This window comes from Arachis hypogaea, chromosome 8 (genome assembly GCF_003086295.3).
Source record: "Arachis hypogaea cultivar Tifrunner chromosome 8, arahy.Tifrunner.gnm2.J5K5, whole genome shotgun sequence".
Lineage (NCBI taxonomy): Eukaryota > Viridiplantae > Streptophyta > Magnoliopsida > Fabales > Fabaceae > Arachis > Arachis hypogaea.
In genome coordinates this window covers 29,929,028-29,949,240 of record NC_092043.1, presented here as the reverse complement: position 1 = coordinate 29,949,240, position 20,213 = coordinate 29,929,028, and the positions used below count along the sequence as shown (strand labels likewise).

Genomic DNA, 20,213 nt, shown 5'->3' with positions numbered 1-20,213 from the left:
AGAAAAAGTAAGTATTAATATAATCTTATAGTAATCACTGATGGATTCCAATTGTATGAGATTTTATTGTTGGTGACCCCTGAAAGAGACTTGCGTGTTAGTGTATATATATGTGAAGGGAAAAATGAGACACGTTTTGATGATCTGAGCGATTTTACACACAAATGAGACAGCCAAAGTAGGGACACTCTTGTCTTTCAATAATGCGATGTATTATGATGAACCCATGTTGGAGTTCACGGAAATAATGTTTAATCTCCATATTTATTTATTTTTGATAGAATAATCTCTATATATTATATAAATATAAAGAATATATTTATTCAAGCTTTCAATAATTAAGAGAAAGGCCAACATGGGCAGAGAAAAGCAGGCAATCCTATTTTTCATAACTTCCTCCTTTACCCTTGTTACAAACTCATTGATTAAATATTTAAATGGATGTTCAAAAATAGTGAAATACCAATACACTTGCCATCTACATTTTGGATCCTATTTTTGTTTCCTATTAATAAAAAAATAAAAGTGAAGAGTTACGTAGAGTTGTTTTAATATAAAGTTGATAATTAAAAAGTGTTAAATAATAATTTAGTTAAATATATTAAATTATTTAATAGTTTTTAACTATTAATTTTATATTAAATAACTGTAATCTGCATATGAGTTTTTATTAAAAATAAATTAGAGTTGTGAGTATTTTAGTTCAAAATCTCAAATTGTAAAGGATAAAATTAGAGGTTTAATTTTGATATGAAGTAATAAGATTGGTCCATCACTAACAATCGTTTCATTCAATTTTATCATAATGTTGAGTGAAAGAACATGTAAATAGAAAGTTTATTCATAAGATTACACACACGATGTATGCATTGCTCTTAAGATGTAGAAAATTGATAATTGAATTATAAATAATCAGCACGTTTTCAATATCATATTATTTCGAATCAATTTGATGATGATGAAAACAATCAAGAAAAGTAACGTGTTCAAATATATTATTACATTAGTCACAAAAAAAAAAATATATTATTACATTTATGTCCGTAATGAATTTTACACACTTATATAATTCAAGTTGTAATAGGATACTGTAAGTAGGAATTATAATTGAGGCCAAAGTAAGAGAAGGGTGATGAATCACGAACATGTTAGTGACTTAATTAGTTCAACTAATTAGATAATCAACGAAAGTGGTGAAGAGACATTAATTACTAGCGGATACTAATTCAAATGCAATAGGCAAAGGGATTGACTTTGTAATTGTGAAGAAGTAATTTGAACTTTTTAAGTACATATATAACTATTCGTATGACTTTAGATTCAATTGTATATATGATAAAATAATTAGAATTTAATTTTAATATGTTGGTAGAAACTTAGATGTAATTGTTTTCATGTGAAGTTAATATTTAAATTTAAGAATTATTTAGATGATTTGATAAATTTGACTAAATCACTATCTAATAATTTTTAATTATTAACTTCATACAAAAACAAATGCATATAAATATTCATTATAAATAAATTTTAAATAAATATTTAATTATGTATTATTATATCAATAAAAATAATCAGTTTTTATAATTACTGTATAAATAATTATAAAAAAAAGTGGTTGAACGATTATATAAAATAATTTATAATTAATCTCTCAACTTTTGGATAAGTACAATGCTTAAAAAACAAAATCACACATATAGTGGTCAACTCTACAGTTCTCTGGATTATGAACACAATTAACCTTTACCAACTACGAACGAGGAGGTGATGGCAATAAGCCAATTAATAACCTTGCATTATTCTTCCTTTTCATTAGTCTCAATTTTTAAAAACTAAAAGTTAAAAATTTCATACTAAAAGATATAGTTATAAATTTATAATTTTTTTTAAAAATTAGACTAATTTCAGATAGAAACACAACAAAAATATAAATAATTATTTGTTAGTGTATCTTATATGTAGTGAAGTTGCTATATTATACACTGAATGATTAGGCGTTGGAACTTGGGATAAGTAGTAATAATGTGAGCTATATATAAAAATGGCATGAGACTCAGCGCTATGGAAATGGAATGATGCCTATCTAGTTAGTTGCCTTGCAAGTTGCAATTGCATACACAATGCAACAAGCCTTTGATTTAGGAATCATGTACATTATTATACACTTCAAATCTTAACCTCTTTTCATGATTATTACCACTCTATATTATATTTGTTGTATAGTTCTTTTTGTGCAATAAACAAGAAAGGACACTACACAAATCTATAATTACAAAATTCCCTTGTATTATTAATTTATTATTTACTGTTTCACTTTGCAAAATGTCAAAAACCTGAACCTCACATGTTGTGTCTCTTACTCTCTTCTAAGTTTTGTAGATTAAGAAGAAAAAAAAGGAGAAGAAAAAAGATACTATTTATTTATTTCGGTGCATTTTTATGAAAAAAAATTTTATTAAGTGATTTTTTTTAAAGATATTTAAAAAAAATAATTTTATGTCTAAATATATTTTTTATTTAATAATTATATTTAAATACAACAATATGAGAATACTTTTTTATTTAGTTATTAAATAAAAAAATATATTTTTGATTAAAAATATAAATTATAATATTAAAAAAATATATTTATCTAATATTTTTATTATTAAAAATTATTAAACACATTATAAATAAACAAATATTTTTTATTAACATTTTCTTTAACAATTTAATAACACTCCAGACAATCCGTAAATATGAGCCTTCCCCAAACTAGGACATTAACGAGTAACTTCTTGTTCTGCTTGTGATTGAAAACTACGTAACTTGGCTCTTGCCTCTATTATTCTTGTCTCCCTAGTTTACAAAATTATAACCAATAATCCATTATTGTTATTATCACTCTGCTCAGGAGATGCAAATTATTCTCATCATTAATTGGACCCTGTTTTTCATTAGATTAGACTAAGAAACTACTCCTGTTATTGTTTTTGAATTGACTTATTGGTCTCAACCTTTTGTTTCTCCTTCAATTAATCAATAATTTCTTTAAACACTTTGGTTGAGCTTAATTAAAGATATACAGTTTTTGGATCAATTGGATTTTAATTTTGTTGTTGTTATTATTATTATTATTATTATTATTATTATTATTATTGAGCTTCTAAAGAGATTATCACATTAATCATGTGAGAAAAGGTTAGAAATATATGACCTACCACAATGAGTGCTGACTAATGAGGAACCTACCATACTTTTTTTTCCCTCCTTTTCCTTTTCTTGCTTTATTTTACTAAAGATGGCTAATTTTTTTTCACCTACAGTAGAATACATATAAGAAAAGGAAAGAGAAAAAAGAAATCAAACCCTAAAATAATACACACACCGCCACAACTGACTTTAGAAAATGAATGGAAAAACATGGAAAAGGAAACTAACAAATAAAGAAGTGGGTGAAGATATGAATAATAATAGAGATCATGCGTTTCATGTACAAAGGTTCCTAAAGTTAATAACAGATTGGAAAAGATGTTTACTCATATGAGTTCTGTATCTTTATGTGTATGCATAATAAATTAATAATGCTACATTTACGAGTATTTTTCACAATCAAATTCAATTGAATTAAAAAAGGGATAAAAACGGCACTTAAATTAAAATTAAACACGTAAATAATATAAATAAAAAATATGCCTAAAATACTTAATTAGACTTAATATAAAAATTAAATTAGTTATTTAACTCATATTTTATTTATCATTTAGTAAAATATAAACATGATTTAAGATTTTTACATCATGTTCTACATCATATTTAATAGTAAATAAATTATAAGTTGGTCAATGACTTATAACTCAAATGGCATACTAGGGTGCACAGACCCGGCCCGACCCGAAGGTCCGGCCCGGTCCCGAACACTTTAGGAACTAATTTGGAGTGATTTCATCGGGTTTAGGATCGGGTACGAGTCTCAAAAATAGACCCGGTCATTATTTCGGGTCGGGTCCGGGCTATAGCTCGGGTCACCCGAAGTCGATCCGATGGCCCGGTCATCATACACAATTAATATTTTGTGTTATTAGTGATGGATCATGACTATTCTTACGTGGAATTTAAGCATTGTAAACCTTAATATTTTGTGTTATTAGTCATTATAAGACTATAAGTTAATGTTTTATGTTTAGAATGCATAAGATTTTAGACTAATACATAAGATTGTGTTATTTGTATTGATTTAAATATTTGGTATTATTAGACAATATTAGTATTGATTGTGGTTATGCTTTAATTTTGAAGAATGGTTGATTTTTGTTATATTTTTCCAAGTGAATTTTACCATGTTAACTAATGGTTGGAGCCTTGAAAATTTGAATATTTTTACATGCTAGTTTACAAGAAGGTATCAACGTAATGTAATGTTAACGGCCCGGTTTTTACCCGGTTTTCACCCGGTATAATTGTGACCTGAAAATGTATTGGTTTCATCGGGTCTAGGACCGGGTTCGGGTCTAATAAATAGGCCCGGTGTATATTTCGGGTCGAGTCTGGGTCACATCAAACCCGACTTCACCCGGCCCATGTGCACCCCTGTGGCATAGTATTTTCAAGTTCGAATCTCTCTATTTTTAATAACAAAAAAAATAAAAAAATTATAAGTTGGTCAACTGTGTTACAAGATATTTACATGTAATACATAACTTTTAACGTGTGTTACACACTTACACTACTGTTAGATTATATTTTACACAGATAAACCCTACAATCTTTGATAACCCCGGAATTTCATTTATATATTTATATTTAGGACCAGCCAATCTTATAATCGTGTGAACATGTCAATTTATGCTGTACCTTCCCAAAACCCCAACCATAATTTTACTACTATTAATTTTGCTCATTAAAATAATTTATGATTAAACTTCTAATGCTTGACCTAAGGAACAAGAACTTTCGCTCTCAATAATCAAAATTGGACAAAGACCATTTGTTTTCTTAGATAGACAAGGATTCAAGGAACATAAATAACAGGCCTATGATGAGTATGAGCTATAGTAACTGTCGGTGGATAAAATCATATATAGCAGCAAAAAAAAAAAAAAGGAAAAAAAGCTAAGATTCTAAAAAACCTTTTCTTTAACAACTCTATCTACTATCTAGACCGAATTTGTCACGTGCATCGCCTGAAATTAAAGTTATTTTATGTAATTATTGGATATTTTCTCACAAATACTAACTTTTTTTTTAAAATTAAGAATGAGATTCGAACCACGATTTTTATTTGAGTATAAAAAAAATTATATGTCATTTGAGCTAACTCACAAACACTAATTAGTCACATTAAATCTGTTATTATATTAATTATAAGTCTATTAAAGTAGTTAAGATAATTATGTCAATGTTATTAATTAAAATTAAAATTAAAGTTATATTTTTTCTATAATTTGATTATATTTTTTTAAATAATACTTTTTAAAAAGTGTTGTTTAATAACAAAAAAATATTATTTTAAATTTAATAATATTTTTTAAAATATTATAATCACTATATATACCATAATCATCATATTATAATGACTCTCTCTCTCTCTCTCTCTCTATATATATATATATATATATATATATATATATATATATATATATATATATATACTTTCAACAACTACTCAAATTTGTTAATCTCTAAAGTGTGATCTCAGCAAAAATAAATAAGTGGACTTACCCACCACCCAAAATAATTATTATAGATATAGAATATACCCTGGATTCATTCTTTATATAAATCATAACGTATGCAGAGACCGCTCCAAAGTCCAATCTTTTTCTGGCTGCCATCAATGGCTAACTAAACCAACCAACGACCTCTTCAATATAAATCTATATATTATTTTGTATGCATAATGCATTATGCCCTCTCTCAAAAGATTGACGATTCATTCTATCAAAGGATCCTCTTATAAGCTAAGCTAAATAGATATGAATCCTATCTCTAATATCTTCAACTAAAAATAGAAATGAGAGCGGATCATCATACCACCCCTTAAATGAAAGAAGTTCAAGTGATGATTAATAATAATTGATCAAACAAGGGAACAAGCCAACCAAATATTGGTTACTTTGCTTTTACTGTACACCCGTGGGGAAAATAAATTTTTGTCACTACTTAAAAAAAATCACTTTTAATAATTATTTATAAAAATAGTCACTAATATATTTATCCAATAAACATTAGTTATCTTATACTTTATCATTAAAAGACTTTAACAATAATTATCCAATTATTAATAATAACTTTTTTAATAACCACAAAAAATATACAATTCTCATTATAATATATAATAACACTAATAAATATATATTACCACAAAACATATAAATTAAATAAGATATATAACAATTATTATATTATTGTCGTTCAAAATTTAGCGGTAAAAATGACTTTTGTTGTAGTTTTTTTTCCCTATCGTTTTAATCTACTCAACTCCTGAGGAAGAGAAAACATTTTAATAGATATTAATTATCCTCTTTGATATTCCCATAAGAAACAATAACACTTATATATACATTACACAATGCTCCTAATTTTTTTGATAAGATCTTTTTCAGCTTTATACATGATAGATAAATTCTTAAAAATATATCTCTTATTCATAACTCTATTTCTTAAAAATCTTTGGCTTTTGTTAGTTTTATTACTTCTTTTAATTTAATCTACCATATTCTTTTACGATACCATCACAGTTACCTCCTCTATTTTAAAGTTGGCTTCTTCAATTAAAAATTGCATCGCTTCCTGTAATCCTATTAGTATTGCTTCTATCATTGTTTATTTGTGTATCGGTATAAATTAATAAAGTTAATTAACATAAAAAATATTGTAATAAATAATATATGATATACATGCTGAATCAACATGTTATAATAATTTATTAATAAAAATGTGAAATTTGTGATTTTATATATATAAATAAAAATACCCCACCAAGAGCAGCTTTAGTTTGTGGGTTCTAAATCTAATTGGTGTATCAATCATCCTGGATACCATTTATGAGAGTGTCGGTGGAAATGGTTCTCAATCTTCTAGACTTCTAGCACTAATAAAAATTGACAGCGCAGACACTAGTGATTATAATCACCAATGCAATTTGTAATTACCCGAATTCGATAATAATTATTATTAAGTATATATTGTTAAACAAATGCTACTTGGTCTTATTAAGAGACGTTGGGTCCTTTAGGAACATCATATGCACATCAAGTCTTGTCACTTTCATCCTTTGCCAATATAATTCGTGGTTGTAGGGTGTGATTTTGGGACGTAAATTAATTAAATTATTATAAAATAAATTAAATAAAATTTAATTATTCTGATAATTTTTATAATTTTATCAAATTTTTAATTAAATTTTTATATTTTTTAATTAAATTTTTATGCTATATCAAATTTTATAATTAAATCTCAATTATGATAAAAATATTAAAATTAACATAATATTCTGTTAAATTATATAAAATATTTAGTTAAATATTAGATATATTTATTTTATTTAATAGAATGTTTTATTAATTTTAATATTTTTAATGTAACAAAAATTTAATTATAAAAATTAATATAATATAAAAATTTAATAAAAAATAATTAAAAATTTAATAAAACAAAGATTAAAGATCCATAAAATAATTAAACCTCAAAATAATAACCTTCTCTGGAAAGAAATTGAATATCTTCCGACATTATTTCCTTAATTATTGTTTTTATTTGTGAATCCAGAAGAGCAACGCTAAAATTACCCTCCTCATTTTAATTGGGTGTCTCTGCCATGGCTCCACTTGCCAGCTATACTCGATTCAAAATAAAATAAAATAAAATAAAATAAATCCACAAATCATCACCAATTCAATGTGTCGGCCAAGAAGAAAAAATGTGACAACTGACTTAATAGGGTAGTAACATTAAATCATTAATTAGAATCCGCTTGCATTACGAAATTAATTAATTAAAAGTGTTAGTTATTGTTTTGTAATTCTTATATATCTACCAACTAAAGGAATTTAAATTATGCTATTATTGGGTAGTCATTCCTCACTACTATAATTAAAGTAGTTAGGGGGTTTATAACTTATTATAGTAATATAGTCACTATCTTCAGACCCATTTACTTTTTTGAGTTTTTTCTTTACGTCTTTACTTTGTCCCTTTTTGCTATTCAAAAGCAAAAGAGAAACCTCTTGTGTAGATATATATAAATTTGTGTATAATATCATTCTCTGATTTGTGTTTTTTCCTAATCAAATTTGTCTAAGAAGGTTGATAAAGTAAAATATAAAAAGTTTAATTACTTTTAAATTAAAATAATAAAATTTATATGTTACAAAATTAATAATAACTAATTCTCACCTTATTAATTTTCTTGCTTTTTAAAAGATCATTTTCAATTTTTTTTAAATATCATTCCACTTTTCTATGCATTTTGTTGATAATTCCACTTGCCCTTCCTATGGATTGACTTCGAGTAATTAAGAGTCTGTATAAAATATAAATTTGTATATTATAGGAATAGTTAGGTCATACGTAACAGTGATATTTGTAAAATATAGCTAGGTAGGGTACACACTGGTCATTTATGTTTGGGACACTTTACCTTCCACTAATATAATCCATATTCCATAGATCTAAGACAAGGAGACAAAAAAGTTATCATAAAACTGTCAAAGAATTTCTTAGTATATAGTCTCTCATGCCCTTTCAATCAATGTGATGATGGTGACCAATTTTAACGATTTCATGGGATTTCGAAGCAATGAACGCAAGAGTATGATACTGGTATAAGTATTGATAATAATAATAATGTAATTTCTATATAAGATATAATCTTCTTATGCATATTCGTTTGCGTCCATGATAGTATCAAAAAGTATATTGACTAATGGTAATAAACTTTATAAAGTCATTGCCCAAAAAAGGGCATTTGGTCTAGTGGTATGATTCTCGCTTAGGGTGCGAGAGGTCCCGAGTTCAATTCTCGGAATGCCCCGTTTCTTTTTTTATTCATCTTCAAGCTTTCGGGGGCTGCTGGGCTGGGCCGGGCCCAAAACACCTGCTTCTTGCCTTGAAGATCCTAAGGCCCTAAAGTTCCCAGAAAAAAGTGCATATCAGGTAGATTGTAGACAATAATGCTAGTTAGAGAAAAATGATTCAATTACGTAAAGATGCTAGGAGGATTCTAACCTAAGCTTATTAGTGTTACTTGCATATAATTTGTACAAAGATTAATCGCCTAAGATATCTTACCACAATGAATATCAGCTAAGATATTCCTATTTCCCACTCTAAAATTGTTAGACATAAGAACTCCCGCTGCTCCTCTTCCAGCACAAACAGAAATTTTTACTACAAAAAAAGTTCAGAGTCTATGCATTATTTACAAGGCTTCCACATAAATGTGACAAGAAGAAGTAACATCATAGGCTAACACAATCTGTCAGAACTAGAAAGCACTGCCTGTCTCTTCAATTCTGTAGGGGAACTTGGTACCATGTCTTTAAGATGTGTAGCATGAGAATCCATTTTATGACTTTGGAGTCTTAGATTGTTCTTTACATATACAAGGTCTTCCAACCCAGCATCTGTTTCTTGGCATGGATTACCACCATTATGTTGCCAACTCTCTTCACACATTGCAACACTGGAAACCTGACTCAGCACTTTTATGGCAAGTGTTTGTAAGTGTGGCATCTCAAAACCAAAGTTCTCCCACCAAGCAACCGGATCCATTTTATCTCTACAGTCCACTGCATCTTCCTCTCCTAATGATCCTTCGAGTCGCCAATAAGAGCTGAGCTGCTCCCGCAGAACTCTTCGACTAGCGCTTTCACACTCATATCTCTCCAATGTTGTTTTCCAACCCCTCATTATGGTTTTGTCCTTGGCCTGACCTCGGCCGAAGTATTTCGGATTCAATATATAACCTGCAGAATGAAGGGGTGAAAACAGCACATCCCACCGGTTATCTATCAACCCTTCTAGCTGATTGAGTGCACCAGCATCTATTATTCCTCTACTCTTTACAGCCTCGATAGCCTGAACACGCCACTCGTGGACATCTCCCATGATGCACCGGTTGATATCAAGTGTGGAAAACAATCTGACAAAAGGTTCACATATTTGCAACATCATATGACCCCTGCTCCAGAAATCTTCCTCCAATATGGTTGATTCAATGCTTCCAATATCTTGTTGAATACTAAGTTTCCATTGCTTCCACTCTTCAGTCACAATCACTTCTTGAAATTCTTTCTTTAGTTCAAGAATCTTTTGGACAATGTAACAGGAGGGTGCGATTCTAGCGGTCAGTGAGTCGGAAGACCCTTTCAAGTTTTCACCGTAGACAGAAGGAGCGAAATTCTGAAATGAAATTATGCACTTGTCAATTTCTTTAGCACACAAAACAACAGGTCTTAGCCAATCCAATTCAGCTATATCTTCCATCAAAATGCGGATAGAATGTGCAGAGCAAGGAGACCAAAATATATGAGGAAATTCGGCCAAGGTATAGGATTCAGAATAAGTTTTGGCAGGGCCAAGATATGAGATTATCTGAACCACATTTGTAGGTCCAACATCCATAATTGTGTTTCTAAGAATACTAACAGCAGAGTTTCCTGCTCCATCAACACTGTCTACATCTACAGATTTCAAGAATGAGAGTCCCCTTGGACTAGATACAAATATGTTAACCTGCAAACTATCCGACATACTGTGTAAACGTCCAATGCAGAGTAATGTGCATCCTGTATGCGGCCAAGATTCCCTAACTAGACCAACATATTTCTCAATTCTTTCTTTTTCTTTACTCAAAAAGGAACCAGACAACTCATGTATTGACATGGGTTCATAGCCTGGGCCGAAAGCTGCAACTGCTTTTATCATCTCACGAAAATAAGGCGAGTTAATAATCTTCATGTTTAATCCATCAGCAAAGAAGAATCTTGCTAGCATTTCATCTACATCTTCTTTGGTGACACATGTGAGACTAGGTCGAGGAGTACGAATACGCTTGCTATACTTACCAGTTATAGAAGCTCTCTTCTTTTTCCGGGAAACCCTCTCTTCTTCTAACATTTGAAATGATTCTTTCAAAGAATTATCTATAGCCGGACAGCTTTTGACTCCAACACCAGAAAAACCAAGCAGATGAGCTCTAACACGAGAATAGGATCCATTGTATCTTATATTGCAGTGATTGCATTTCCATCTTTTTGTACCACTTCCCTTATCAAACCCACCAAAAACACTGACATGCTTCCATCCCCATTTATCTGATTCTGATTGCATCCTTCCAACCCAGTATATGCTGCATAACATCCAACAAAATGGAATTCCCAAGAAGCAAAAACAGCATATTAAATCCATAATACATCATGAAAACAATAGAAGACAAATTCGATGCTTCAGATAAACTAATGGAAACCAACATAAGCATATTTACACTAGAAGCTACAACCATTTTCACATTAATACACTATCACAACTAGCAACCTTCAGAAATTGCTAAATCTGTTAGCTCATGTAATTTGAATCATATAACATGATTGTCATTGACATGAGAGACAACATACCATCACTCTAAATTTGCAACATTCAAGTGACCAAATTCCCAATTTACAATAAAAAACATTTTTATGCTTCCACCAAATAGCTTCCAATACAAGGTGACAAGGTTGCTTATTCACGTTAATTACTCACCCAACATGATTTAACGGGAAGCGGAATAAAACTGATCAATATTGAAAAGATATATTATCTTGACATCATTCATTTACCATTATTCTGATTATCCGCTTCACATCACCCTCAACTAAAAGTGAACTTGCTTTTCAAGTTTAAACCTTTACTTTAAAAACCGACTGAAAATAGTAAGCTTTCAACGGGGTTATTGAGGTACGACACGATCATCATTCACAAACATCAGAAGCCCCATTCAAGATGAAGATAAATTCTAGAATCGAAAAAGGACATGCTTGGAGGGAAGGTTAATTTACCTGAGCTTGAAGAGAATTGAATTGAGACGAAACGGCGCGTTTCTTTTGGGGAGGGGTTTCTGAGAAAACCTGAAACGACGGATTTGGAGGAAGAACGCGTTTCGATTTTTTTTTTTTTTTGGAGGGGAGTTTTGTTTTGTTTATATGTGGATTGACGGCTTGTTTGGCTGTGGGGTCAGGATAATTACGGTATTAGAATAACTACTTATTCTTAATGAAGATTACAAAGGACCCGTTTTGCATAGATTCATAAATTATTATTATTTTTTAATTTATAAAAAATTATAATACTAATATTTGGTATAATTTTTAAAATTAAATTATAATTTTTAAAAAATTTATTTTAATATTTATAAAAAATTAAAAAAATAATTTTTTTTAAATAAAATTTTTTTAATTTTTTTTGTAAAATAAATATTTTTAAAATTAAAAAATTAAATACAAAATAATTTATTTATAAATTATTTTTAATATAAATATTTATTATTTAAACTATTTTTTAAAAAATAACTTAATTAAACTGTTATTCAAACCGGGTCAAAATCAAACATGTTGAATTCTTGCAACTTGTCTCAATGATACCTTTGCAGCTTTCTGCTACTTTCTAAATTGATTATTTTTTTAAATTGTGATTGATGATATAAGAAATTAAGTAGGTATAATTTGTTTTAAAAATTAGTTTAAAAAATAAAGATCGTTTAAAAATTTGTTGTAATATGGGGTGATTTAATAATAACTTTTAATTTTACTCTGATAGCATATAAAAAATTAAGCGATCCTAACTTATCTTAAAAGTTAGCTCAAAAAATAAGAGTTATTTCATATTTATAAGAATTATTAAATTTTTAATTTTAGACAATATAATATTTAATAAATAAAAAACTTACTTTTATAAATTTTGATATTTTATATTATAAAAAATATAATTATATTTTGTTTGTCTTACTATCATTCTAATTTTGTAAACTAATAACTTTATATTGACGATTATTATTGATTTAATGGCCAAACATATGCTAGAAAAAATATTTCGACTTCAAAATATGCAATTTCTTGTAAAATATTTAATAATTTTAACACGTTTTATTTAAGATGACCAACTTTTAATAAAAGATAGAAAACTTAAGTTTTGTTGTGATAAAATTAAATGAGATAGATGACCATTATTTAATATGGGTGGCTTACATTTTTAAAAGAAAATGTATTTAATAAAGTTAAAAAAGTTATCTTTTTGTATGCATATAAATAGGAAGCTAAGACTCATGCAAAAACACACATGAATAATAAATTTCTCTCTCTTTATACAAAATCTTTCTCCTCTTTCTTTTATGTATTCTTAATATATATAAGAGCACCGCTAGGGAGACAATGAAATATGTATACAATGTATACAATGGACTGTGTATTAAGTCCAATTAATATTAATAAAAAGAATTAACCCATTAATAACCATAATCCTATTATGGCTGTTTAGTTTAACATACCACCTAATTTCTCATATTTACACTTTTTTCCCAAATCACCCAACCCTTTTGTTTCGCCATTTTTTCCACCCCCCACACCCAAACCCTCCCAATCTTTGCACACACCAGTAATGGCGCAGAACCCAAACCTTCCCAATCTTTGCACACACCCAAACCCTTTTGCAACCGAGGAAGGTCACCCAGCAACCCATTAATCCTCATCATTGGCATCAAGGACGGCGCCCTCTTGGTCCTTAACATCCCGCCATCTCTGCAACGGAGCCGTTGGGCGCGACGCCGCCGACCAGGAACGCAATCAAGGAGCCCTCACCCACGAACCGAGCAGCATCAGAGTTCTCCTCGCGTGGGCGCTTTTCTCTCCTATCAGCGGAGCAGCCGACCCAGGAAAAAAATACCCACCTGCTCGTCAACATACAGTTCACCAGAAACACAAAGAACATCATCTCTAGAAGAATCATAACCATCCAATGTAAGTGGGTTTTGTTGTTCATTTTTGGATTGGTAATCGTTGTTGCATGTTTGAATGTAAATATATTTTGTTGATTAAATCCCTGATGACCCATGGTGAAAAAGCAGTGGTTGCTGTTTATTATCGCAGACTGTGGAGTATGTAGGTAGTTTATGATCTTGATATGCTTGTTGATTTAATTTTGGCGCGGGAAAGGTCAGAAATATTTGGGATCGTGTTTATATAGCAGTCAAATTTAAATCTTTTTTGTCCCTTTCCGTGTGGACCATGTGCATGCAACGTGACATATACTGGCTGACCATTGTTAAAAATGGGTTGATATTTGTTGGATGGTTACTTTAATAATATATTGGATGGTTATTCTTCAATTTTTTTCTAGTGTCGTCAATTTCTAATTATTGCTGTGTTCCTGTTGCCACTGCAACCAAAGAATTAGCTGAAATTGTTGTTATTGGTTTGTAATAAAGTTAAAATAAGTTTTCTAACAGGCCTGGACCGTTAGATTTTTAAACCCAGACGACAAAATTGCATTTAAGACACTCTAACAAGGCATTATATGTTGTATGGATCTAAGGAATGGTTTGATACACTTGAGGTGCAACTTGTGTGGTATACTATTTTGTGCAAAGTAAATGTGATTATGGGTTTATTTATTGTATTTTACATTAGTTTCTAATATTGCCATTGTTGTTGATAGATGATGTTAACGCAGGAAGCTTGTGATAATTTGTTTTGTTAGACCGTGCATGATATGTGGTTGTTTTTGGTGTATTTGTAATTGATGGTTGTGCTCCTCCTCATGGGTTGTGAGTAACTTCTTTTGTACAATTTGAATGGTCGCCTTGATAGGGTATTGGATGGTTGGATTATGTATTTGCTGCTATGTCTCCATGAGTTAGCTTTTTTATCTCATTTATAGATGGTGACAAAAGGGAAAGTGTGAGGTTTGATCTTTATATGAAACATGCTATAATCTGTGTCCAATATTTTTTTATTTGTCTGGATACATAAGTATGGTATTGTCGTGCCATATAGCGTCCAATGATTAAGTTTACATCAATTGCAGTGTAATATAATGCTATTATTTATGTTATTTGGCTGTAGTTTACCAGCTTCTTTTGTAAGACTTTACGAGTCAGATTGCCGGCTGAATATTGCGTGTGTAAATTATTACGGTGCTCGACCAAACCAATCCCTAAACCGGCCGACGACACACTCAGATAGGTAAAAAGGTATCCCATTGATTACATGAATAAATGAAATTAGTTGGTTATTTTTTATGAAAATATGCTGATCCTTTTTTGTTTTGCTCAACAGAAACTAGTTGAGACGTGATGCTTACCCTGCTACATTAACAATTTATTTACCCATTTGGAACGACATAATGAGCAGGTTAAGTTAGCAGAGATTGAGGCCATTGGATTTGACTTCCTGCGCCGGGTACCACAATGGCATGTGAAGCATAGCATCATGCTCCAACTAGCTAGGGCCTATGACGTGGAGACAAACACTCTAAGGGTCGACGCCGGGGACATTCGCATTACCGCCGAACTTATCGTCAATGTATTCGGCATACCTTCTCAAGGTTAGTGTAAGTTATGTAAGATGTAAAACTCCCGATTCGTGGTTTTGCTTTTTCCCATGTTGACACGCACTGATTGTGGTAAACTGTTTTGTTTCGCGCAGGTGACCCAATACCGGTATTGCAGAAAAAAATGAATTGTATTTGGCAATAAAGAGAGAATTTCAGAAGAAAACTACAAACCAGTTGGGAACTTTCTCTTTGCCTGTCCGATGGAGACCGAGCAATAGAGGATGACCTTTAGAAGATACATTATCATGATTGTATTGAAGATATTTCTTAAACCTACAAGTCAGCAGACTATTTTTCCATGGCACCTCCCTCCGATATTGGACGTCTCTAACCCAAGAAGATTTCATTGGCCGTATCAAATACTAAAGTGGTTGCGGGATGCGATAAGGAAATTCCAAGATGAGAACCGAGAAACATGCGGCTGATGCATGTTCGTGTTGCTGGTATTGCAAATAAATTACGTAAATTTAAAAACGATCTATGGCTTTATGTTTAAGTCCTAATATTCAAATTACTTGTGTATAGGTTTTGTACTTTCACCGTCTAAAGCATGGTCCGTTGCATGCATGTCGTGTACCCGAGCCTTGGATTGTTGAATGGACCACTAATGAACTTGATAAGAAGGCCGATCATGTTATCTCATAGGTTCAATCTCTATTAGTCTCTTTTTAACAGTACAGTGGAACACAAATGCAATTGGAGGTTCACGTTGATATTTTTCATCTATTTGTTGTCCCATGTTGAACATACAGGGTTGCATAGTCAACAATGTAAGGAAACAGAAAAAAAAGGAGAAAACAGACTCCTAGTGAAGCAGTTAACAAGAAAGGAAGGAGTAAAAAGCCCCGCAAGGATGCTGACCAATTACCATCTATCAAAGGCAGTACTACATCTCAGCCAAGCTATAAGGAGTCGGATAAGGTGATCTGCTTTCTTTATGATATATTGTGCACTCATTTAATTGGATCCTTACTTATCCAAGCGGATGGTTGATTCTTATCATATAATTTGCGTGTACAATTTTGGAAAGTTACTTCAGTATGTGACTGCATGGTTGCTTTTGATGTATGGTGTTTATAAATGAAAACTTTGGAGAGCTAACTTTAGTGACCGTGAATCTATTTACATGGTTTTATTTTGAATACTTGTTTGAATACATTTGTCGTGTCTTATTTCTGTTAAGTTCTTAGTTCGGTTGAGTTTGGTAATTAAACAGATGCTGCTAACATGCTCAACTTAGGTTCTGATCTGAACTAGATATATAACTTATGATTTATTTATTTTCATGGCTTATTATGTTTGAAATAATTTATTTATGCGGCTGCCAAGATGATTGAGTGTGTAAAAATAGTTTGCATTGATGATTGGTGTGGTTGTATGGTATGGTTTTATCTTGAATGCTTGTTTGAACACATTTGTTGTGTTTATATTTGTTAAGTTCTTAGTTCGGTTGAGTTTGGTAATTAAACAGATGCAGTTAACATGCTCGACTTAGGTTCTGATCTGAACTAGATATATAACTTATGATTTATTTATTTTCATGGCTTTTCATGTATGAAATAATTGATTTATGCGGCTGCCAAGATGATTGAGTGTGTGAAAGTAGTTTGCATTGATGATTGGTGTGGTTGTATGGCATGATTTTATTTTGAATGCTTGTTTGAATATATTTGTTGTGTGTTATTTTTGTTAAGTTTTTATTTGGGTTGAGTTTGGTAATTAAATAGATGCAGCTAACATGCTCAACTTAGGTTCTGATCTGAACTAGAAATATAAATTATGATTTATTTATTTCCATGGCTTTTCGTGTATGAAATAATTGATTTATGCGGCTGCCAAGATGATGGATTGTGTGAAAATAGTTTTCATTGATGATTTATGTGGTAGTAATTGAGAGCTTTGATGCTCCACGAAGGACGTTCATGTATTTTTAGCCCTTTTGGATGTTCACTTTAGTGGTGTTGTTGATGTTCGCTTTAGTAGGGGTTTTGGATGTTCACTTTAGTAGTGTTGTTGATGTTCGCTTATGCTCATGTTTTTCATTCAAATGACGATATCTATTACGAAGAGTTGTAGTATTCTTAGTGCAAGTGACGATATGTATGAATATACACCACACGAATATAGGCCTGGTACGAGGAGAAAGTTGCCTATTCGCAGAAGCTGATCTAGAATCGGCACCAAAAAAGCAATTCCAAGAGAAAAAAACCTAGTAAGCAATGCTGCACCATTGGTAGTCCCGGACTCTGATGAGGATGATCACATGCTGCTTGCTAGAAGGATACGATTATTTCAGACACTCTCGGACCTCTTCTTGGCACGGTGAGCAGTCAGCTTAGCTCTTGTTTCTTCTAAAGCAGCATGAAGCAAGGTTGTTTCTTCATCATCGTTTACAAAATCCTGAGCAATATTGTAGAAGTGTGCACATAGTCCCCTGAATGCAACATGACTCTCATCCGACCGACTGACATCGTGACTACTTTTGACATAAATATGCTTGCGCTTTATGTTCTTGCTCCAACAAGGGAGAACATATCGATTAGGTACTTTATACACCTTGTAAGAATGGAAGACTTCAAGACAATGACAGCATAACACTCCTGAACTCTCAAATAGATTGCACTCACAATGAACTTCCTGTGTGGATCGATCGAAGTGGACGTCGTACGGAACACAAAGAATAGTATCATTCACTAGTTTTTCCTTTTCAACCTTCATGCATACCACTGGCCCCTCTTCAGCAACAACAAAGACCCTACAATTAGCCTTCTTGAAAAACTTAATTTGAACATCCCTAAACATGCAGGTAGTGTACTCCTGCTGAAATTGTCTCTCCATAGGTGAGGTCGTTGCACAAGGGATAACCCCCCTCGAGTCTACTGCATCATCCTCCAATTCCCTTTGCTCCTTAATTCCAAGCACATTGTCATATTCGTGAATAAATTAGACCAAACTAGTCCGACTGTGTAAGAAATTTCCGTAGAATGAGTGCATGCTCTCACTCCTTTGCGTGCTCCTCATGACAGCCCAAAATTCACCCTTGAAGTATATTGGGACCCACATGCGTCGATCATCAAAGAGGTCTACATAAAGAAAAAGAAACTTCTTATTAAATCATATAAAGCCACCTACCAAAAAGATTTCAATTAATGAGCAAAAAATAAATGTACACTAACAGACCTGACAGCCATGCGTTGTTATGTAAGTTGTGCTCGTCCATGAATTCATACCAGTTATCCTCAAATGACTTCTCGGTCCGAGAGTTCCACACAATATCATTGAACTCATCATACAACTCTTTGTACCAGCGATAACCTTCAAGCTTGTGCGGTAACTTTTTCGTAATGTGCCAAATGCACCATCGGTGGCGTGTATCGGGTAACACATTTTTTATTGCACGAAAAATGGATTTTCATTGATCGGTAATGATCCGCTGTGGAGCAGTTCCCATGCACTTGACCCATTGGAGGAAAACCCACTCATAACTTGGGATTTTCTCATTTCCAAGAAGAGCACAACCAAAGATGGTCGACTTACCATGGTGGTTAACACCGACAAACGACGCAAACAGTAATCCATGCCTACATGCAAAAACAGCGACAAAAAACAAATATCAGTCACGACCAAACTAGGAAAAAAAAGAAGAAAACTAACCCCATAGTAACTAATCCATACTTATTTGTGCTGTATGTGCTATCAAGTGACACAACATCTCCATAATATTCGTACGACGCCCTATACCTTGCATCCACCCATACTACTCTCCGAAATTTACACTCATCGTCCAAATTCACTGCGTAGAAGAAGTTTGGATTGATGTCTTTCATTCTCATGAAATAGTTTATCATCTCTCTGACATCCACGTTGACGTTGCTGGTTCGGAGCCTAGCTGTAATATAGTTTCGTAAATCCTTTTCTGAGTATCCCAGGTTAGATGGGCCCCCATACTCATTTGCCAATGCTAGGAAAGTCTTGTTTGGTTGAATCCCATCCTCATCATTATTCTCGATCATGCACTTTGCATGCATGGTCAGCTTCCTATACTCATGGCAGTGCACCGCCTTTCTCGCTGAACATGGGTGCGAGTGACTCAACTCCACCTTGAAGAAAAATCATTCTTGCGTCTCCTTGTCAAACTTCACGTATATCCTTGCCTTGCACCCAGCGGTTGAGATTCTGTTCTTCCACGTTGACGCTTTGACACGAGACACACAGAACCTATCCCTATTACAGTGAATAGCTTGGTTAATGGGTTGATTTGTGATCTTATCATAGGTTGTCGTCCGTATCTTAGCACAAACCCGACTTTCTTTGCGTATGTCACATAGAATTCATGAGTCATTTGCAATTGCTCAAACCGCATTTCAACACATGGTATTTCATCTTCCCGAAGGCCATCGTGATCCGGTACCTAAGTATCAAATTTATTAAAAAAAACAAAAACAAAATCGTTAATGTTCAAATCAACCATGCAGTTCAAGACTACCAAAAATTAAACTTGAGTCCAAACCTGGTGACCAGGATCCATCTCTTCACTTCCAACCTGCGAAAGATCCAAAAGCGGCATGTCCTATAATCGCAAAATAAACGAACAAATGTAAAATCAAGATGGTTACTGTTCCAAGCATTATAAAACAGGATGAAAC

At 31.9% G+C, this 20,213-nt stretch overlaps 2 protein-coding genes and 1 non-coding gene across 3 annotated transcripts; 1 reads left to right on the top strand and 2 right to left on the bottom strand.

Moving 5' to 3' along the window:
* The first annotated feature begins 8,941 nt into the window (after positions 1 to 8,941).
* Positions 8,942 to 9,013, top strand: TRNAP-AGG (transfer RNA proline (anticodon AGG)). Its single transcript has one exon. It is a non-coding gene; the product is annotated as a tRNA-Pro (tRNA).
* A 146-nt stretch (positions 9,014 to 9,159) lies between these two features.
* Positions 9,160 to 12,176, bottom strand: LOC112706868 (uncharacterized). The gene is made up of 2 exons (XM_025758388.3): positions 12,021 to 12,176; positions 9,160 to 11,332 (listed from the first exon to the last, which is right to left on the bottom strand). The coding sequence occupies exon 2, from the start codon at positions 11,311 to 11,313 to the stop codon at positions 9,448 to 9,450; it is 1,866 nt and encodes a 621-aa protein (XP_025614173.1). The 5' UTR covers positions 11,314 to 11,332; positions 12,021 to 12,176; the 3' UTR covers positions 9,160 to 9,447.
* A 5,683-nt stretch (positions 12,177 to 17,859) lies between these two features.
* On the bottom strand, positions 17,860 to 19,595 carry LOC112705210 (protein FAR1-RELATED SEQUENCE 5-like). The gene is made up of 5 exons (XM_025756056.1): positions 19,243 to 19,595; positions 19,105 to 19,148; positions 18,748 to 18,882; positions 18,592 to 18,650; positions 17,860 to 18,474 (listed from the first exon to the last, which is right to left on the bottom strand). The coding sequence occupies exons 1-5, from the start codon at positions 19,593 to 19,595 to the stop codon at positions 17,860 to 17,862; spliced, it is 1,206 nt and encodes a 401-aa protein (XP_025611841.1).
* Between the last annotated feature and the right edge of the window lie 618 nt (positions 19,596 to 20,213).

What these genes read in the sequence shown, in the direction of transcription:
- LOC112705210 (XM_025756056.1), bottom strand. Translation starts at nt 19,595, where the DNA reads ATGCATGCAAAGTGCATGATCGAGAATAATGATGAGGATGGGATTCAA. An exon ending in TAACAACGCATGGCTGTCAG is followed by an intron (nt 18,651 to 18,747) that starts GTCTGTTAGTGT and finishes TTCTTTATGTAG; the next exon opens with ACCTCTTTGATGATCGACGC. An exon ending in TCAAGGGTGAATTTTGGGCT is followed by an intron (nt 18,475 to 18,591) that starts GTCATGAGGAGC and finishes CTTGGAATTAAG; the next exon opens with GAGCAAAGGGAATTGGAGGA.
- LOC112706868 (XM_025758388.3), bottom strand. Translation starts at nt 11,313, where the DNA reads ATGCAATCAGAATCAGATAAATGGGGATGGAAGCATGTCAGTGTTTTT.